General features: G+C 58.1%; 1 protein-coding gene across 2 annotated transcripts; it reads left to right on the plus strand.

Annotated features, from left to right (window-relative positions):
- The first annotated feature begins 2,187 nt into the window (after positions 1-2,187).
- On the plus strand, positions 2,188-9,209 carry FXYD2 (FXYD domain containing ion transport regulator 2). Of its 2 annotated transcripts, none has more exons than XM_019469032.2 (6): positions 2,188-2,329; positions 6,679-6,717; positions 6,901-6,975; positions 8,628-8,664; positions 8,852-8,882; positions 9,016-9,209. In XM_019469032.2, the coding sequence occupies exons 1-5, from the start codon at positions 2,311-2,313 to the stop codon at positions 8,874-8,876; spliced, it is 195 nt and encodes a 64-aa protein (XP_019324577.1). In that variant the 5' UTR covers positions 2,188-2,310; the 3' UTR covers positions 8,877-8,882; positions 9,016-9,209. The 2 variants fall into 2 exon arrangements, with proteins under 2 accessions (XP_019324577.1, XP_019324576.1); XM_019469031.2 differs by lacking the exon at positions 2,188-2,329 and adding an exon at positions 4,767-4,862.
- Positions 9,210-18,162: the final 8,953 nt, after the last annotated feature.

Consider the following 18,162-nt stretch of genomic DNA (forward strand, 5'->3'; position numbering starts at 1 on the left):
CTCTCCAGGGGCGCCTGGGCGGCTCAGCCGGTGGAGCGTCCGACTTCGGCTCAGGTCATGATCTCACGATTCGTGGGTTCGAGCCCCGGGTCAGGCTCTGTGCTGACAGCTCGGAGCCTGGAGCCTGCTTCGGATTCTGTGCCTCCCTCTCTCTCTGCCCCAATCCACTCGCATTCTGTCTCTGTGTCTCTCAAAAATAAATAAACATTAAAAAAAAAAAATCCTTGCTCTCCTGGAGCTCAACTTTTAGCTGGAAGAAAGACCAGAAAACGATAAGGAAAATAATTGGTAACTCACCAGATATGGTAAGTGCCAGAGAGAAAACAAAACAAAACAAAACAACTAAGAAGGAATTTGAGATGTTGCAGAGGGTAGGTGTGAAATTTTATTATTTTTATTTTTATTTTATATTTTTAATATATGTATTTTTAAGCTTTATTTATTTATTTTGAGAGACAGAGAAAGAGCACGAGCAGAGGAGGGGCAGAGAGAGGGAGCGAGAATCCCAAGCAGGCTTCACACTGTCAGGGCAGAGCCTGACGCAGGACTTGAACTCACTAACCATGAGATCATAACCTGAACTGAAATTAAGAGTTGGATGCGTAACCGGCTGAACCACCCAGGTGCCTGCCCCTCAGAGTGTGAAATTTTAGATCGGGATGTCAGGAAGGATCTTCTGAGTCAATCTATGAAGAACTATGTGAGCAAGGTTAGCCAGAAGTTCTCTGGAGGAAGAGTGTTCAGGAAGCAGGAACAGTCAGTGCAAAGGTCCTGAGGCAGGAGCACGCCTGGAGGGTTAGGAGACCATCAAGGAGACTGGTATGGCTGGAGGAGAGAGAAAAGGCGGGAACGTTGGAGTCAAGGTCAAAGAGGTCGTTAGGGGCAGATTAAGGAGTGTCGTAAAAGAAAGGAGTTTGGTTTATATCCCGAGCCCTCAGAGGGTTGGAGTAGGAGAGTGAACCCTTTGTAAGTGATGGGGATGGGCGGGATGACTTTGGAGGTTCTTTCCAGTTAGCGAGTTCATGACACAGGGTCTCCTTTTGGGATCCAGATGCCTTCCTTCACTGCATTGGGGTCCGGTAGGTAATGCAGACTGTGTCCGTGTGTGTGTGTGTTTGGGGGAGGGTGGGAAGGGACTTCCGGCTGCGATCTTCACTTTTCTGAACCACCGATGTGTTTGGACCAGGTAGCTTCCGAAATGTCATCTAGCCCCGAGATGTATGAATCTCCCAAAGCGGCCCGCTTGGGGAATTTCTGCTCGGCAGCCCTGAGCTCAGTGTGCAGGTTTCCCCTTGGGAACGTGTGACACGGCCTGGTCGTGGGAGCAGCTGGGCCCCCCCGAGCAGGGCCCTCAGGACAGACCTCAGCCCCTCCAGGTCACGCCCCTCCAGGCCCCCGGTTCTCCATTCCCCCGGGGTCTTCCAGCTTGGAGGTGGCTCTCGCGTGGGGCAGGGTCGTCAGTCGTCCCCTCGGGGCAGGAGATATGGCTAAGGAGGGACAGAGAGGCAGGCTGCCCTCTGACTGGAGCCAGGGAACAGAGACTTGGTGGAGAGCCAGCTTGGGGGGCTGCTCTGTATCTCCTGTGTGGGCTCCTGGCTCCTGCTGGGGACAGGCCCCCTGTATCTATCTCCCTGGGACCAGAAGTGCTGTCTTCTGGCCATTCCCCGAGGCCTCGTGAGGGCTGCTGGTGTCTCCGGCTGGGCCGCTGAGGTGGGGCGGGCAGGTCTGATGTCACAGCCTGCGGGAAGTCACCGGGGGCTACGAGAGGGGGCCCAGCTGAGGAAGGGCAGGCTGCCGTGGAGCTGCTCCATCCGGCCCCCGGGCCCCCGGGCCCCCAGCTGCTTCCCTTCTCTGCCTACTACCTAAGGACACAGGAGGCTCAGCTGAGTGAAGGCCTACAGAGATCCACAAATGGCCCTGAATATCTCCCTCAGTGGCCCCTAGGGTGACCTTTGCAGGCACCCTGGGCAGCTTGGAGGGCACTGGCTGTGGCCTCTCTCCCGGGCACACAGGGCCCGAAGGCTGTGGCTCGCTTTGCTGTGGCTCCCAGCTTCCCCCCTTCCTCAGGTGCCCGGTGGAGTTCAGAGAATGTCTCACGTGGATCCCCGCCCCAGCCCGCCCCAAGGGGCAGGCAGGCGCGAGGTGAAGGCTCCCCTGTCAGTCCCTCCTCCTTGACTCTGTCTCTTCCTGCCTGTGGGCTTGGGCTCGCAGGGGCGCGGAGGGAGGGAGGGCCGCACTTTCCATCCAGGTCCTTGGCCACCAGCACGTCACTGCTCTCTCCCACCGAGGACACAGCCGGCAGCTCCTGCCATGGACAGGTGGTACCTGGGTGAGTCCCCTCAACCCCATGCCTCCCCCCTGCTCAGAATCGGATGCAGGTGTCTACCTCATCACGTTCAGGGGCACCACCTGCTCCCCAGAAGTGCAGGGATAGGGGGGAAGCAGAAGCCAGGACAGGCAGCGTTTCTAAACAAGGGCATCTCAAGGTGGAGTCCTGGGCACGTGGTGATCTCTACTCTGAGAGTCTCTGTGCCGCTGGGGCTGGGAAGACAGCTGGTCCCGAAGCCTCCCTTTCTGTCTCTCCTCCTGTTCATCTGCAGGAATTCTAAAGCCAGGCTGCTGGGTTTAAATCTTGCTTTCCCCACGTCCTAGCTGCCTGACCTCTGGCAAGGTATTAAACTTCTCTGTGCCTCAGTTTCCTCACCTATAAAATGGGGATGATGATAATACTTCCCTGACCTCAGAGCTGCGATGATTATGCGACTTGATTTTCATTACTTGCTTGCAACAGGGTTAGCCTTGCACACTAGAGTTACAAATGCAGATGACAACTTGTTTTTCTGATTTCCCCTTTTGTCTGAAACCATCTCTCACTCTTTCCCCTGTCTGTCTATCTATCTATTTATCTATCATCTATCTAACTTTCCACCTATTTTTTTTACCCCTTATTCCAGATGGAATCCGCAATAACTTACAGAGACAGACAAAATGCACCAAGATTCCAGGAGAATGTGTAGGAAGGGGCACCGGTGTCTTGTGTGGGAGAGTGACGGTAGCTTTGGGAGCCCAGCCTTGGGGGTCTGGCTTTCCAGCCCTGGCTTTGTTACTAATGGGAGGTTTCGGTTAAATCCCTCAAGCTCCATGCCCCTCAGTCTTCTTGGGCTGCCCAGTGGGAGACACGGCACCTCCCCGGCCACCTCCAGGGGCCGTTACAAGGAGCAAATGACCAGCCTCAGTTTCTTCACCTGTAGAACGGAGCAACCGCGCACTCAGTGGGACAGTGCGTTTAAAGAGCCTGACACGTGGTCGGCCCCTACTGAGCACGAGCTGGGTTGTAATATCCTCATGGATATTCATCGCTTGGTTCTGGAAGCTGAAGGTTGCCGAATGGGTGTCGGGGCTCCTGGTCTGCGAGGTCATGACATTCTCTCTCCGTCTCACCCCGTGCTAATTTTCACTGGAGGGGAGTTGGCTTTCCTGTGACCAGCAGCTGACGTTCAACAAAAGGTCAATGCCGTCTATTTCTCTAGTCGGCACAAATCCGACAGTGACAATAGTGACACCTGCTGTGTATCTGGTCCCGTGCCCGGCTCCCTACGTGCATTTTCTCCCTTTCTCCTCACCACAAATCCCTCAGGTAGGGAACAGTCCCATTTTACAGACGAGAGGACTGAGGCACAGAGAGGTTCAGGAACTCGACAGGGGTCAACCCCTCCTTGGTGGACACTGACTGCTAGCTTGTGTCCCTTGGCCCCATGGAGCATCAGCCTCTTCTGGAGGCCAGCGCAGTGAACTAGAACTTAGCCGGGAATGTGAACAGCCATGGAGTACCCAGCCCTGGGGTCCCCGGGGCGAAGGAGGCCACCACAGAGTGGGGAGGCAGCCTCAGAGATGTGGGGAAGCACCTGACCCCTAAAGCCTAAGGCCTGCCTGTCATTCTCCACTCTGCCCGTCACTGGCTGTGTGTCCTCGGGCCAGGGCCCCACCCTCTCTGTGCCTCATCTGTAAAATGGGAGCTCACACAAGGCACAAGGAAATAATAATTAGGAAAGCCCTTTGTAAATTATAAAGGCAAGACGTTCTCCCCGTGGCAGGACTTGGCCCCTTCCTTGAAGGAGCCTACGTGCAACCTGGGCAGCTGGTGTGGAAGCAACCGGATTGTAGGAGGAAAATGCCAGAGGCGGCAGGAAGAGAGAGATTAGTGAGGGATGGCTGGAGCCTTTCTGGCTGAGGTGCGAGCTGCTAGAGGCAGCCTTGATGGATGAGGGAAAGAACAGGAGTGGGCAGGCGTGGGGGTGTGAACGTGCACGGTGGGCTCGGCGCGGGCCTTGAGGTGGGAGAGGGGCGGGCACCTCGGGACCCCCTCAGGGGAGCCCTGAATGCCGGGTAAGAAATAGCAGCTGAAACAGTGATCTCCACGGTGGTTGGTGAGGTGGGCGGCTGCTGGGGTTGGGGGCCTCTGGGGGCCCCGTGACATCGTCCCCCAAGCTGTAGAATCCACTGAACGTAACTTTGAAAGTGCCGCTTCCCCGTCGCCACAGCCCCAGCCACGATGTCTCCTGCCTACCTCTCCCCGCCCTGTCTCTGGAAATTTCCTTTGGGAGGATTTGGGAGCCCAGCCAGCCCCTCCCTGCCCCTGCCTGCCCCCTCACCTCCTCGTGCCTCGGAGGGAGCCCCTCCGCTCACACTAGGGTTTCTCTTGTGACTGGGGTAAATATTACCCGGCACTGTTAATGTTTAATGCCCCCACCTCACCCCTGGCCACCCCACGGCCCGGCACTCTCCCCAAAGCAGAGGCAGAAGAGGGCAGTGGAGACCAGCCCAGGCCGCTAGGGAAATGGCAGGGCTATTGGCGGACGACGGTGAGTGTGTGCGAACGTGTGCGAAGCAGGTGGTCTCTCCTTGGGCCACCTTTGGAGGGATGAGTTGCACCCCTGCCCCCTGCCTTCCCGAGTCCCCGGCGCCCCTCCCCGACCCTTGCCACCCAATCCTAAGAGGATTTTTCGAGACAATTTCTTTGAAAAGAGGATCCTGCCTTAACTCTGCTTGAAGGCAGAGCCTCGGCGGCCAGGGAAGCGCTGGGGGGTGGGGGTGAGGGTGAGCTTCTGTCTCGGCCTCCTGGCATGCACCTATCCTGGTACAATGCATCTTGGGGGACTATCCAAGCTCGGAGCAGGAGGTGGAGGGGGCCAGGCTGGCTTTGGGGTGAGAGCCCCTCAAGTTTGGGACACCCCTGGAAGGATCCTGCCATGGGGGTGATTCGGGCCTGGAGGCTAACAGGGGCCTCTGTTGACCACGGTGGGCTTTGAGCCAGACCTAGGAAAGATGAGGGCTTTGAGGGGGGTGGGCTCACCAAATGGATGGTTTCCTGATGTGGTGAGGGGAGCCGCCAGGCCAGTAGTGGCTCTGGCGCTCACCCCCCATGTGACCTTGAACAAGACCCGAACCGGATCCTGGGAGACAACCTTGGTGGGCTCCTGCAGGAGGGCAGGATCGGGCCCCCGCAGTCACCCCCGTGGGCCCAGGCACTGACCCCACCTGGCCAGGGAGGCTGCCCTGGGGATAACCGGGCTCACCAGGCCCCAAAGCCCCCCACCGTGACCCAGGGCACGGTTCGGCACGCCACTGGAGGTGACAACTTGTGCCTTCCTTCTACCTCACGCACGGCTTACTTACTGCCCAGAAGGGGCTGGAGCAGGGCAGGACAGAGGGGCCACCCTCAGCCATGGCAGCAAAGCTCTGGCCAGGTGCCCCCCGGCTGCCCAAAGACAAGTGTGCTCTGTTTACGGGGCTGGGGGGCAGAGCTCCACCCCTGGTGGGGAAACACCACAGGAGGCAAGGGACCGGACCATATTCGACCTTGAAACATCTTGTTCCTTCTGACCATCTGCGAGGCAATGTAGCAAAGGGGTTAAGCACCTCGATTCTTGGCAACCCATTGCCTGGGTTCGAATGCCAGCTCTCGCCCTTTATGGCATGTGACCTAACCCCTCGGTACCTCCGTCCTCTTATGGATTATATTGGAATAATATTAATGCTTCATAGGGTTGTTTGAGGGCTAAATGAGCTAATCTTTTGTTAGCCTTGGCCTGGCATGTGGTAAACACTATGTATTAATGTCTCTTCAAAGGATTTGCTTCCCGTTGAGGATAGAAACATAAGCGAGAAGAATCTAGAAACCTGAGTTCAAGACCCAGTTCTGCTTCGAACTTTGGTGGGGACTTTAAACAAGTCTCCAGACCGGGCCTCAGTTTTCCCCTTCTGCTCAGTGAATGTTAAGGGCCTCTCCATTCGTTGCATGAATGTCGCTAGGCATGTGCTAGGCGTTCAGTAGTCACATGGAGAGGGACTAAGAAGTCACGTGGAGGTGAGTCTAATGGGAGATGTCTCCCTCGGCCTTGCTTACTACTGTAGGAAGCAAAGAGAGGAAAGAGCCAACCCCGCAGGGTTTCCAGAGGCCCCCACAGGCAGCACAGAGCTCTGCTTTGGATGCTTGGTATTTGGTCCCAAGGTGACTCTATCTGAAGCAGCCCAGGACAGATGTCCCCGTTGGCAGTGGCATTAGCAGGCCCACCAGCCTCCTCTTGCCCACTTGGCTACTTGGGGCTGACGGATGGGACGGATGTGAGTTCCACTGCTTCTGCGACAGACTCACCCTGCCTCTGGCTCTCTCTGCAGGTGGCGACCCCAAAGGGGACGTGGACCCATTCTACTATGGTAGGCCTGGTGGGTCCCTCCTCGGCCCCTCTTCTGCCCACCACGCACGGATGCCCGGGTCCCGGCATCCCCCAGTTATGTTCCCCCATCTTCCCCTGTTAGCATGGGGCTGCTGCTGGGGTGGGCTGTGGGGAGGGGTGCCTGGGGCGACCCATCCCACCTCCTTGCCCTCTCCTTCCTCAGACTACGAGACCGTCCGCAATGGAGGCCTGATCTTTGCTGCCCTGGCCTTTGTCGTGGGGCTCATCATCATCCTCAGTGAGTGGGGCTGGCCTCATGCTGGCGGGGGGGGGGGGGGAGGCGCTGCATGGAGCCTCATCTCTTCTCAAAGCCACTGGGCGCTGGTTCCCCAGGTGGGGGTGGGGGAAAGCCCTCTCACTCCCTTCCCAGATCCCAGAAGGGAAGTGAGTCTTTCCGCTCGCCTCCATTGCCCCATGCAGGATGTGGGCACCCTGATAGACAGAGGCACCCCGGGATGCCTCCCTACTTGGTCCTTGGACCACCCAGAGCAAGTTCCCTTTTCCTCACGTGCGCCCTCTGGTGGCCAGTGGAGGAGCTGCTGAGATGGGAGGGCAGGCTCTTCCAGCCTGGGACACCGCAGTGTCCGCGGGGTTCAAGGGGAGGGAACCAACCTCCAATGGACGCCTCCCTTGACCAGATCCGGTCACTTTCCTTTCTTGGCATGAGCTACATCTCAGTCCGTTTATTTTTTTTTTAACCTTTATTTTAGAGAGAGAGACAGACAGAGCATGAGCAGGGGAGGGGCAGAGAGAGAGGGAGACACAGACTCGGAAGCAGGTTCCAGGCTCTGAGCTGTCGGCACAGAGTCCGACGCGGGGCTTGAACCGACAAACCGTGAGATCGTGACCTGAGCTGAAGTCGGACGCTCCACCGACTGAGCCACCCAGGCGCCCCCATCTCAGTCCATTGAATCCTCTGGGCAACACTGAGGGATGGTCAAGACTATCACATTTGATAGATGAAAACCACTGACCGTGGCAGGTGCAGCAATTTGCTCTGGGTTCCACAGCCAATCAGAGCAGAGCTGGGTTCAGCTGTCCCCCCCCCCACCCCTCCCCACCCCCCCGACCCCCCGCCCACTGCTGGAAAGCAAATGAGGCTGGGAGCCAGAGGCATCAGGACCCACTGCTAGTTTACTATGGATCCCCAACTCCCCGGGCCTCAGTTTGCACATCTGTTAAATGGGGACGATCCCACTGATAAAGCCAGGGCTATCACCCAAAGACATGGCAGCCAAGAAAGCATTCAGGCATAGGCATAGAGTGTTCTGGGGGAGCGAAGGGTCCTTGTATATCTCCCAGCCCCAGCCCGGCCCCAGCAGGCACACAGCAGGCACTTAGTAAAGGCTTATTGGCTTGTTTTGCTGCAACCGGAAGAAACACACCCAGAAACGCAATCAGTCCTGTGTCCTGGGATTCTAACCCGTCCATGGTCGGTGCCATCCCATCTGAAGGCTTCGGTCTGCAGACATGGCCGGTCTCCCCACTTCATCCGGAAGGTGTCTCAAGGGCAGCCCCGTATAGTGGTTGAGCACACAGCTGCAGGAGGCAGACAGGCCTGAGCAGAGATCTTGGCTCTGGCCTCACAGTCATCCTCCTCCAAGAGCTTACTGAGCGGCGACTATGTGCCCAGCCCTGGTGCTGGGGGCACCGCGATGGCCCAGGCTCGGCTACTGCTCTCGGCGTGCCCAGCCTACCATGGATCCGCTGCGGCAAATGTTTGTTGACGGACTGACCGAACGGCTTGGGCCCCTGAATGCTTATGGCCCCGCCATATGTGAAGAGAGAAACAGTCACCTGTGGCTTTGGCAGAAGGGAGGGAGGGAGGAAAGGGAGGGTCTCCTTGGAAGCGAGCGGTTGAGGGAAACTCACCTCCTTTCTCTCTTCCAGGCAAAAGACTCCGCTGTGGGGGCAGAAAGAAACACCGGTGGGTGTCTGCCCAGGGTAACTGAGTGAGGCAGGGACACGGGGTGGAGGGGGATGGGAAGGAGGGCCAGGCCAAGGGTTTTGGTCTCTGAGGCCTTTGAAGGGGGGTCCCCAACCTCAGGGATCCCCCCGGACTCACCACCTCCTCCTCTGACCTCTCACCTGTCTTTTTCCCTCCCCCACCCCAGGCAAGTCAACGAAGATGAGCTGTAATGATGGGTAAGTTGGGGAGGGACAGGGGAGGGGGCCAGCCAGGGAAGGCTGCGAAGAGAAAGGTCGATGAATCAGGAATGAAACAAAAGGCCCTGCTTCGGCCCCCACTACAGCCCAAATCCCATCTTTGTCTTTTCAGAGTCTGCCGTGCCCCCGTTGCACTGGGGTCATTGGGAAGCCTTCCCTGAGCTGTAGACCTTTGTCCCCAGCACTGCCAGGCCCTCGGCTGAAGGAAGCGCCAGGCTCCGTGTGACCCCTGGGTGCACATGGCCTCCTCCCACCTCTCGGCCACCTCCTGTTAATAATAAAGCCAGCCTCAGAGATGGCTCCTTCCCTGGCGTCCCTCCCTCCTCCTCTATACCTGCCACGACCAACTCGCCCTTCCAAGCTGGGGTGCAATGCAGCCTGGTCTCTCCCGGTTTTCAATGAACTGCTCAGGTGCCCGTGCCTATTAAAGCAGGAAGTTTCGTAGGACCACCTGCAGGCCTCTTCTTGCCCCCCGAGCCCCATGGGCAGAGGACTCAGCCTGTCTTCCCAAGGCAGAGAGAGAGAGAGAGAGAGAGAGAGAGAGAGAGAGAGACAGCCGGGAAGTCTGAAGGTCAGCGATGATCGGGTGCTGCTTGGGTTTCTGCCTCAGGCCCTGGATGTTGCTACTGGAGCTTTCTGCTGGGGGTTCCCACAGACGTGCCCTGAGCTGTCTGTGACCACAGCATGTGCCCTGCCATCTCACACGTGCGCCAGCGTGCCAGGCCGGGCGGGTCCGGGGGGCCTGGCACAGGCTTTGGCACACTCTCTCCCTACCCGCCTCCCGACCTTGGCGCTGAGCTCAGGCCGCGCCCTTTCCACTCATGAGGCTTGGGGACGCCCATTGGGCCTATTCTCATCCACGTATAGGGGTGCTACCTTGGCGAATCCCAGGGCCGAGGGGTGCACAGTGACGGTGGGGCCCCTTGGTACCCTTTCCTCCAGCCCCGTCCACGGTGGCAGGCAGCCGTCCATGGACAACTTGATCTGAGATGGTGCCGGGCTGCCTCTCCCACCAGTGCCCAACTTCCTGATGCCTGTGGCCTCCTTGCAGCACAGCACGGTCCCCTCTGGCCGTTTCAGAAGGAGCCTGTCTTCCCTCTTCCACTCTCCCCTACAGAAGGGAAGGATCATGGCACCACCTAGTGTCCCATCAGGGCCTGCAAGCATGCCAGGGCAGGGAGGAGAGAACAGGCAGGGGAGCCCGGACAGCAGCACGTTAGTGGAGTTTAAAATGAACAGGGTGTGTCTGGGGGCCAGAGGCAGGCAGGCCACCGTTCCATTTGCAAACTGAGTCCTCTGTCTTCTTCCACGGCCCCCAGGCCCTGAAGCCCCCCGACCCTCGCAGAATCGCAGGAGGTTTGAACACGGAAGATCCTTAGCAAAACAGACAAGCTTCACTTTTCAGAGAGGGAAACTGAGGCCCCGGGAAAGGCAGTGACTTGTGCAGGTGACGCAGCCCGCCTGGATCAGGGCCAGAGCTAGAAACCCGGTCTCCGGTGACTGGTCCAGCTTTCTTCTCACTGACCCCTGGGGGTGGTGGGCAGAGCCCCACTGACCCCCTGTGGGCTTGGAGAGCTGAGGGAAAAGAGAGAGGGGCTGGCGGGAGGACACGTTCCAGGGAGACCAGGAAAGCCTGGCCGCTTACAAGCCGGGGCCAAGGTCTTTGCAACACCTGCTCCAGATGGGGGCCCACCGACGACAAAGGAAATGTGACAGGCCATACCCCTAAATAGAATTCAGTATTTCCATACACAAGATGGGGCGTGGACTCGAGCTACCGGTGATGATGGGAGAAGTGAACGGGAATTGGGGGAGGTCTGGTCAGGGGCGCTTTCCACAGGAGGTTGCCTCCTGAAGCTTCTCCATGCAACAGCAGGACAGACAGGAAGAGGGGGTGTTCCAGGTCTGTGGGCCACCTGGGGAGGAATACGAGCAGTGGGGAGGAGTTACACTTCTAGAATGTTCTATAACACGGGCCTCTCAGGGTGCCCGCTGGGAGGGGAATTCCACGGGGGTAATGGTCCCAGGTGAACCGCTCCCCTCTCCACCCCTGGCCGCAAACCGTCCACCCTTGTGAAAACTGAGGCTCCTTTGGGTCCCGGGTTACACACCCCAGAGAGCCCAGACACCCAGCATTCCCTCCAGAATATTGAATAGGAATCTTGGGGTGGGTGAAAACTGATGCGTAGCTAGCTCCCAGCCGGTTCTGGAGACCAGCGAGGGCTGAGAACCATGGACCCAAGTGCCATTCTGAGGTCTGTGACCTGTTCCTGGTCAGGGCCCTTTCCCTTCCCTGTCCACAAAGCTCACATGGGCTGGGAGCTACTGACTTTCGCTTCACTTTGGGATTTCTCACAATTCAGACATGGTTTGAGTCACAAAGAACAATTGGATGAATTACTCTTCATCACACAACAGCAACAACAACAAAACGCCTGGTCCGAGGGGATGCAATTCCCATTATCACCACCCGGGGGAGCACGTGTCTCAGCCCAAACCTTCGAATTTGGCTTTTTCAACTCTTGTCTTTCCAAGGCCCTTGGCTGACAGTAGGCCCCCCTGAACGGTCTGCCTGGTGCCCTGGTTTCCTGGGAAAGCTGGGAGCTCTTCTCATTCTGTTTGCACATCCTGCAGGTAGATCACTTGCCCTATTCTGGGGGTGCTTCTTGGCTGTGGGTCTGGAGCTCTCACTCCTTCCGGAAGGTAGGGATCCAACGCGGTCTGTGCATCTTCCCCAGTGCTTGAGGTAACCATGAAGCCTCTAATCCTATGGTGTGAGTTAATCAATGGCATGAGCAGGACCTGAGAGAGGCAGAGCACGCTCCTCTCGACTCCAGCCACAGAAATTCTGACTTAACTGTTGAGATGTTGGTAGTTTTTAAGCCCGCCCCCAGGTGGATTTGTCACGGAGGCCCAGCTGCAAGTTACTGGCCTGGTAGGTGGGCCCAGCCAGGGCGGTGAGGAGGGTGGGAGGCAGGGGGAACACATGGGGTGGAGACGCCGAGGGTCCAAGAAAACTGGACCTGCTTCGCGGGCCGACAGCGCCACCCTGCCCCAGAGGCAGCCTCGCCCCAGCACCCTCCAGAGGGAGCTTTCAGGGCATAAAAGGTATGTGCTGGCCTTGGATCCTAGGGCCATGGGCTCTGTTCCCATGCCTGCTCCGCCCTGGCATTTCCTCGCGGACTCCGTGCATAGGAAGAGTGGGGCATGAGGGCAGGAGAGGCAGTATTAGGGCGGGGACCCCATCAGCTCGCGTCGCCCCCGCCCCAGGCTGGAGTGCCCAACGCCCGATCTCACCCAGCCTCTGCACACTGGCGCATGGGGAGCTCACATATGTGTGGGGTGGGGGCCGAGAAAGAGCCCAGGGTGGGGAGCGGCGGGAGATCCCCTCTTGGGCATTCTGGCTAGGTGGCCCCCTGCACTTGGCTTCCCCATCACAGGGACTGCCGGCTTGCACCGAATGGTCCCTGGATCCTGCAGGCATTGACCTCCTTTCCAGAGTGAGGGTGCCCCTGGCATGGGCCTCTGGGTTTTCTAAACCTTGGGGGACTCCCCTGCGCCCCCGGCAACCCCAAACTCTCCCAGGCTGATCCAGGACGGGTGCCGTAAATGGGCCACCGTAAGCATGTACTCTGGTCCCACCTCGATCAGAGGCAGTGGGGTCTCTGGGCAGACAGGGTGGAGGGGGGGTAGTGGCCTTGCTGAAGAGGGCCCGGAGCCGAGAGGGGAGTTGAGTCCTCCCCCAGGGGCTCCTCCTGTTCCTGCCAGCTCTGGGGCAGTGGGCGGGGGTGGGGGACGGGCTGCCGCTGGAGAGATTAATGGCCTCCCTGTTGATCTGTGGCCCCAGGCAGCCGAGCTCTGAACTGCGGTTCAGCAGAGGCCTCTGGGGCGGTGGCAGCGGAGCGCCCCTTCATCGTCCACCTGACACACGCTAGGCTGGAGGGAGATCAGACGCAAATGCCACCGCTGCTGCCATGGTGGTGAGTCCCTGGCTGGGAACATGGGTCAGGTAGGGCCTTGGAGCCAGGGCCACTTGGGAGGACAGTACTGAGCCCCGGGCTAGCCTGCGGGAGCCAGACGGGCACCCAGGTGACCCAGCCGTGGAGGGAAGCCCCCTGCTCAGCCTCGGTGGCCTCCCTCCCGCAATGGGGACACTTCGTGTTTGCAGTCGAGCGACTGAAGGCTTGGAAAGACATCCTTCTTAGAACTCGGAACCTTGGCGCTCGGGGCTTCAGCCTCAACCCTGGAGGGCTCGGGGAGATGGCAGGGGCGACCCGAGTCAGGGGCTCTCCCCGCAGGTGCCGGTGGGCGGCCTCGTGCCTGGAGGGAGCTGCACGGGGTGCGGGTGGGGCAATCCCCAAGCTCTGATTTGGCGTCTGATTTTCTCCCTTGTTGGGCTGCCTGTTCCGACCCTGTGTCACCTTCCAGAGTCCTGCCTCCCCAGGGTCTCCTGGCTGCTGTTTGTCTGTAGAGCTCTAAACTTGGTTCCCTTTTCAAGAAATTCTCTCTGTCGCTTCCCCAAAGGGCTTCTTTGGTATCACTAGGAGGAGTCCCCGAGGTGAGCGCGGCAGAGGAAGGGCAGAGGAGTGGAAATTTCCAGCTGGGGCAGCAGGCTGTGGCCCCAGAACGTCACCGTCACCGGTGCAGCCGGTGCAGGAAAAGGCGGAGAACGGGGCTCGCTGCCAGCTTTGCCCTCAGCCTGCTGTGTGACCTTGAGAAGAGCCGAGTCCGTCTCTGGACTTGGCTTTGGGAAATGCAAACACGAGACAGACATTCCAGGCATGGGCTTCAAAGTCAGGGGGCTGAGGGCAAGGGTAAGTGCGGGAGCTGTAGCTGACCCCCTGCTCCTTCCAGCCCCCGGGAGAGCCATGCTCAGGGGGAGCTGGGTGTTTGTATGCACATGCACACACACACACACACACACACACACCCCACAAATACACACTTGCTTCCTCTTCCTGGTAGTTAAAGCAGAGGCACCCTGTAAGTGATGAAGGCAGACAAAAAGACGCACTTGACAAAGCGTAGAAGATGAGGCCGGCTTGGCCCCGAGCCAGGAGCATGTTGAATTCTCTCGTGGTCTTTGTTTCCTGAAAGGCCTATCAATCAGGAACAGAGTCGTGCCAAACCCAGCCTGCGTGGGGAGTTGAGTGTCCTGCGCTCTGAAGTGAATAATATTTCAGGTCTCATGTCCGTGGACCATAGGCTTCCGACACAGTTAATAACATCATCGGGGAGTGGCCTCAGCCCTCAGATGCCTGCCCAGGGCGTGCGTGGGACAGGCCCTGCTGGGTCTCAGCTACAGCTGGACCCTTCCTGACCTGTCCTCCTCAGCACCCCTGGAGACTGCTGGGGGGCCCCATCCCTTCCCGTCTGTCTGCCCTGCGGCCCGATCTGATGGTTCACCCACCAGTCCCCAGAGCCCAGCCTGCCCCGGGCACGTAGTACGTGTCCACGAAGTGTGTGTGGAATGCACGCATGACTGGCCGACCAGAGGGCTGAATGAGTGACGAGTGACCACCCGCAGCTGGCCCTACCACCTCCCGCTCCCCCAAGGGGCCAGGAGAGCTGCTGAGTGTTGCCCTCCGGGCAGGTGGCTGGGGGGTGGTGGGCATGTGGTCACTCAGGAAGTCCTACCGCGGACCTGTCCAGGGGACAGCCAGCATTTCTTCCTTGGCATCGTGGTTAAGATCACAGGCTTTGGGACCAGCCAGCCCGGCTTTCAGACCCTGGCTTAGCTAATTGTGACCAACGGGACTGTGGGCAAGTCCCTCCTGAGCCTCAGTTTCCCCAGTGGAGAGACGGTTCCTAACTCTCCGTGGTTCCTTGCTCCCGACCAGTCTTTAACGAGCTGAGGCTGTTGATGATTGTTGCTGAGGCTCTTTCGGTGCTAACACTGGATCCGTGGCCCCTTCCCGGACCCCTCGAGGCTCCTCAGCCCTTTACTGCTTTCCTCTTTGTTCTTCAGTGTGTTTTCCTCAGGACACTGTTCAAGAGGATCAAGGGGTAGGAGTCCTCGGGGCCGCTCTCACCCTCGCCAGGTCTCAAGGAGAGGCCTGTGCCACCAGAGGCCCTGGCTTCAGACACACCTTAGCACCACGCAGACGTGGCCTGGTCCACCCTCGAGGAGGTCCCACCCCTGGGCCACGGCCAGCTCATTGTGGGTGCCCCAGTCCCTTTGAGACGAGTGGAGGGGGGGTCTCTGGCTCCAGTGCTGGGACCGGGGAGGGCTTGTGAAAAAAGGGGCTTGATGATAGGTTTCCCCTTGGTGTATTTTTGAGTGTGAGGGCACGTGTGTGCGTGAGAGAGGGCGTGTGCGCGTGCGTGTGCGTTCCTGGTGGTGTTGGAGCTGGGGAGGGGCCTGGCAGACGGTACGGGGGTGTGGCCCCAGCAGCGGGAGACCTGGGTACCGGGCTGAAGGCACCCTGCCTCCCTGCGGGCCCCTCTCTGGGCCTGGGCCCCTCGGCTGAGAGTAAGGGCCTGGGTCAGAGGATTCCATTTGCTCATCCCCTTCCAGTAGTTCTCCTCTAGAGGCCGAGGTGGAAACAGCTGGGGCAGGGAGTGAGTGTGTGAGGCACTGCGTGGGATAAGGGCAGAGACTCTGAGCCTCGAGGGAACACAGAGGCCCACGGTGCCCCATCCCCTCTCATGGCACTAGGGGGAGGCAGATACCCAGATTCCCTGCACAGAGCCTTGTGGACGGAGGGGTCTGTGGGGCCGTGGAGACTACCCGGCGGTGGGAAGGCAGCTGGATGGCTGACCCCGGAGGCCAGGCAGAAGAAGGGGAGGCAGGCTCCTGCCCTTCCCGAACCGCCCTCTCCGGGGAGTAGAGCGCCGACGTTCTGGGCCACCTGTCCACCCTCCCTGGAGTTCGGCACCGAGCCCCTTCCGCAGATGAGGCAGGATGTCTCCAGACCCTGGGGTCTCTGGACAAATTCCTGATGTCACCTCTCCCCAAATTTGAGGTAATTCCTGACAGTTTAGGAAGACCGACTCTCTTCTAGATCTGATATTTTCCCTCCTCTCAAACCATGCAGTGAAAACGCTATCAAGCAGGCATCGTGCCATGGGAGAGGCCCCGGAAGTGGGGCAGAACAGACGTGGGTTCGAAGCTTGGGTCTGTCACTGACTAGCTGGGCAGCCCCGGGCAAACCCCTTCGTGTCTCTGAACCTCAGCTTCCTCTTCTGTAAAACGGGGACTATAGTACTCAACTCATTAGAGGTCAAATGAGATCATGTATACAAACATGTCATAAAATGCTACAAAAACACAATGTGGATGTTAACTGAGTGGTGAAGCAATGTCAACCAAGGCTTTCATTGACTTGGGGACTGCATACTGTTTCGGTCGCTCGTTCAGCAAGATATTGAAGTATTTGAATATCAAGTGATGTGCCGGGCACTGTGTTAGGGGTTTTGACAAGCTTAAGTGGAAATTCTTTATGAAACGACAGAACATAAACCCGTGAAAGATTCTTCCAGTCTAGCGTTTCCCAGATGCCAGCCCCTAGTCTCACGCTAAGCTGCTTACATACAAATTACCTGGGAAATGTAGAATGTAGATCCCTGGTTCTGCAGCCTGGGATTTCTCTGTCTCCTTTGCCCCGCCTGTGCGTGCACGTGTGCGTGCACGCGTGTGCAGTCGTGTGGTTGAGTTTGGGAGCCACTGATCTAGTTCACTGAACAGTGGAATCTGAGCCTCACAGAGGGAGGATGCACTCGGAGGTCGGCAGATCACACGTCAAAGGCTTTGGGAGCACCCATACCTTTTACGCTTTCCACAGGGGCAAGGACGGTCATTCTCAGGTCTCCGCATAGAGGTTTGGTTTCTGAGGATGTGCCTCCGCAGAGTGCCCGGAATATGGGATCAGAAGGCCAAGCTCTGTCATTTTAGTGGCTGCTCCCCTCTAGCAAGTCACTCGCTTCTTGAAGCCCCAATTTCCTCATCTGTCAAATGGGGCTATTGAGGCCTGTCTCATTGCGGGGTTTTCCTGCGAGCATGCTTTGAAGGTGGTAAGGCTCCACTTTTTAACTCTGGGAAGAGCCAGACCCAGATTGACTTTAAAAAAAAAAAATTTTTTTTTAACGTTTATTCATCTTTCAGAGACAGAGAGAGAGACAGAGCATGAGCGGGGAAGGGACAGAGAGAGGGAGACAGAGGGTCTGAAGCAGGCTCCAGGCCCCGAGCTGTCAGCACAGGGCCCGACGCGGGGCTCGAACCCACAAACTGCGAGATCGTGACCTGAGCCGAAGTCGGATGCTCAACTGCCTGAGCCACCCAGGCACCCCAGATTGACTTTTATAAGGAGAAATCTCACAGACTAAACTTCCTTCCACTTCCCCCAAGTCCAACTGGATCTAATGTGGAAAGATAATCCCCTCCAGGGAGTGGCCCCCTGCCCACCTGGCCGCGTCCTGCCGGTCTTTGGGTGACACCTGCTGGCCATGGCAGGTACTGCATCCTCCCCTACCCAAACAAATCTACAGCGAACACTTGACCATCTCTTTGGACATTCACAGCCACACACACACACAGTGAGGTAGGTCAGTGTTATGCTCCCATTTTACAAACGAGGAAAGCGAGACATGGTTCTCCCAGTTCATGAGTGGATCTCTGACTGTGGACTGAATCCAGGTGGTTCAGCCACATCTCCTCCACACCCCTCGCTCTTAGCCTGGGCAGGATGGGGAATCATTCCCTCCTAGGCAGAGGAGGGCACCTTACATCATCTTGAAATAGGAACTGAGATGAGAGGAGCGGCCAGGGTTGGGGGCTGGGTCTAGGCTGGTCAAGAGAGACTTAGGTTTGTGCCACACTAGGCAGGAGACCAGCACATCCGGCTGTTTTCCACCCCCGCGGGAGCTAGACTGAGGGCAGGGGCTTCGGCTGCAGCAAGATAGTCCGAGGAGCCCCAGAGAGGCCATTTGGCCAGGTCGTGAGGTGAGGGCTTTGGGACAGGCTGCCCAGTGAGCCGAATGCCTCTGTACCCAGGGGGCACAAATTCAGCTGTTTTAGGCAGTGGCTAGCCTGACGTCCAGTGCGTGTGTATGTGTGGGGGGAGGGGGCCATACCTGGCCACAGCTCCTTCTCAGCCAGGACACGTAAAGTGTGGTGACTGAGAATGAGGGTTCAGCCTCATTTTTTTAGAGATGCACACTGAAAGATCTACGGGTGTAATTATATAACGCATGCAATTTGCTTCAAAAAAATCCCTGGTGATGGGAAGTGGTGGGGGGCGGGAATATGGGAATAAAAAGG

Source organism: Panthera pardus, unplaced genomic scaffold (genome assembly GCF_024362965.1).
Source record: "Panthera pardus isolate Hobbes unplaced genomic scaffold, ASM2436296v1 HiC_scaffold_12, whole genome shotgun sequence".
NCBI lineage: Eukaryota > Metazoa > Chordata > Mammalia > Carnivora > Felidae > Panthera > Panthera pardus.

Bases quoted from the DNA above. Each gene is read 5' to 3' on its own strand.
- FXYD2 (XM_019469031.2), top strand. From the start codon at position 4,838: ATGGCAGGGCTATTGGCGGACGACG. The intron at 6,718-6,900 runs GTAGGCCTGGTG...CTCCTTCCTCAG, and splicing joins CGTGGACCCATTCTACTATG to ACTACGAGACCGTCCGCAAT. The intron at 6,976-8,627 runs GTGAGTGGGGCT...TCTCTCTTCCAG, and splicing joins GGGGCTCATCATCATCCTCA to GCAAAAGACTCCGCTGTGGG.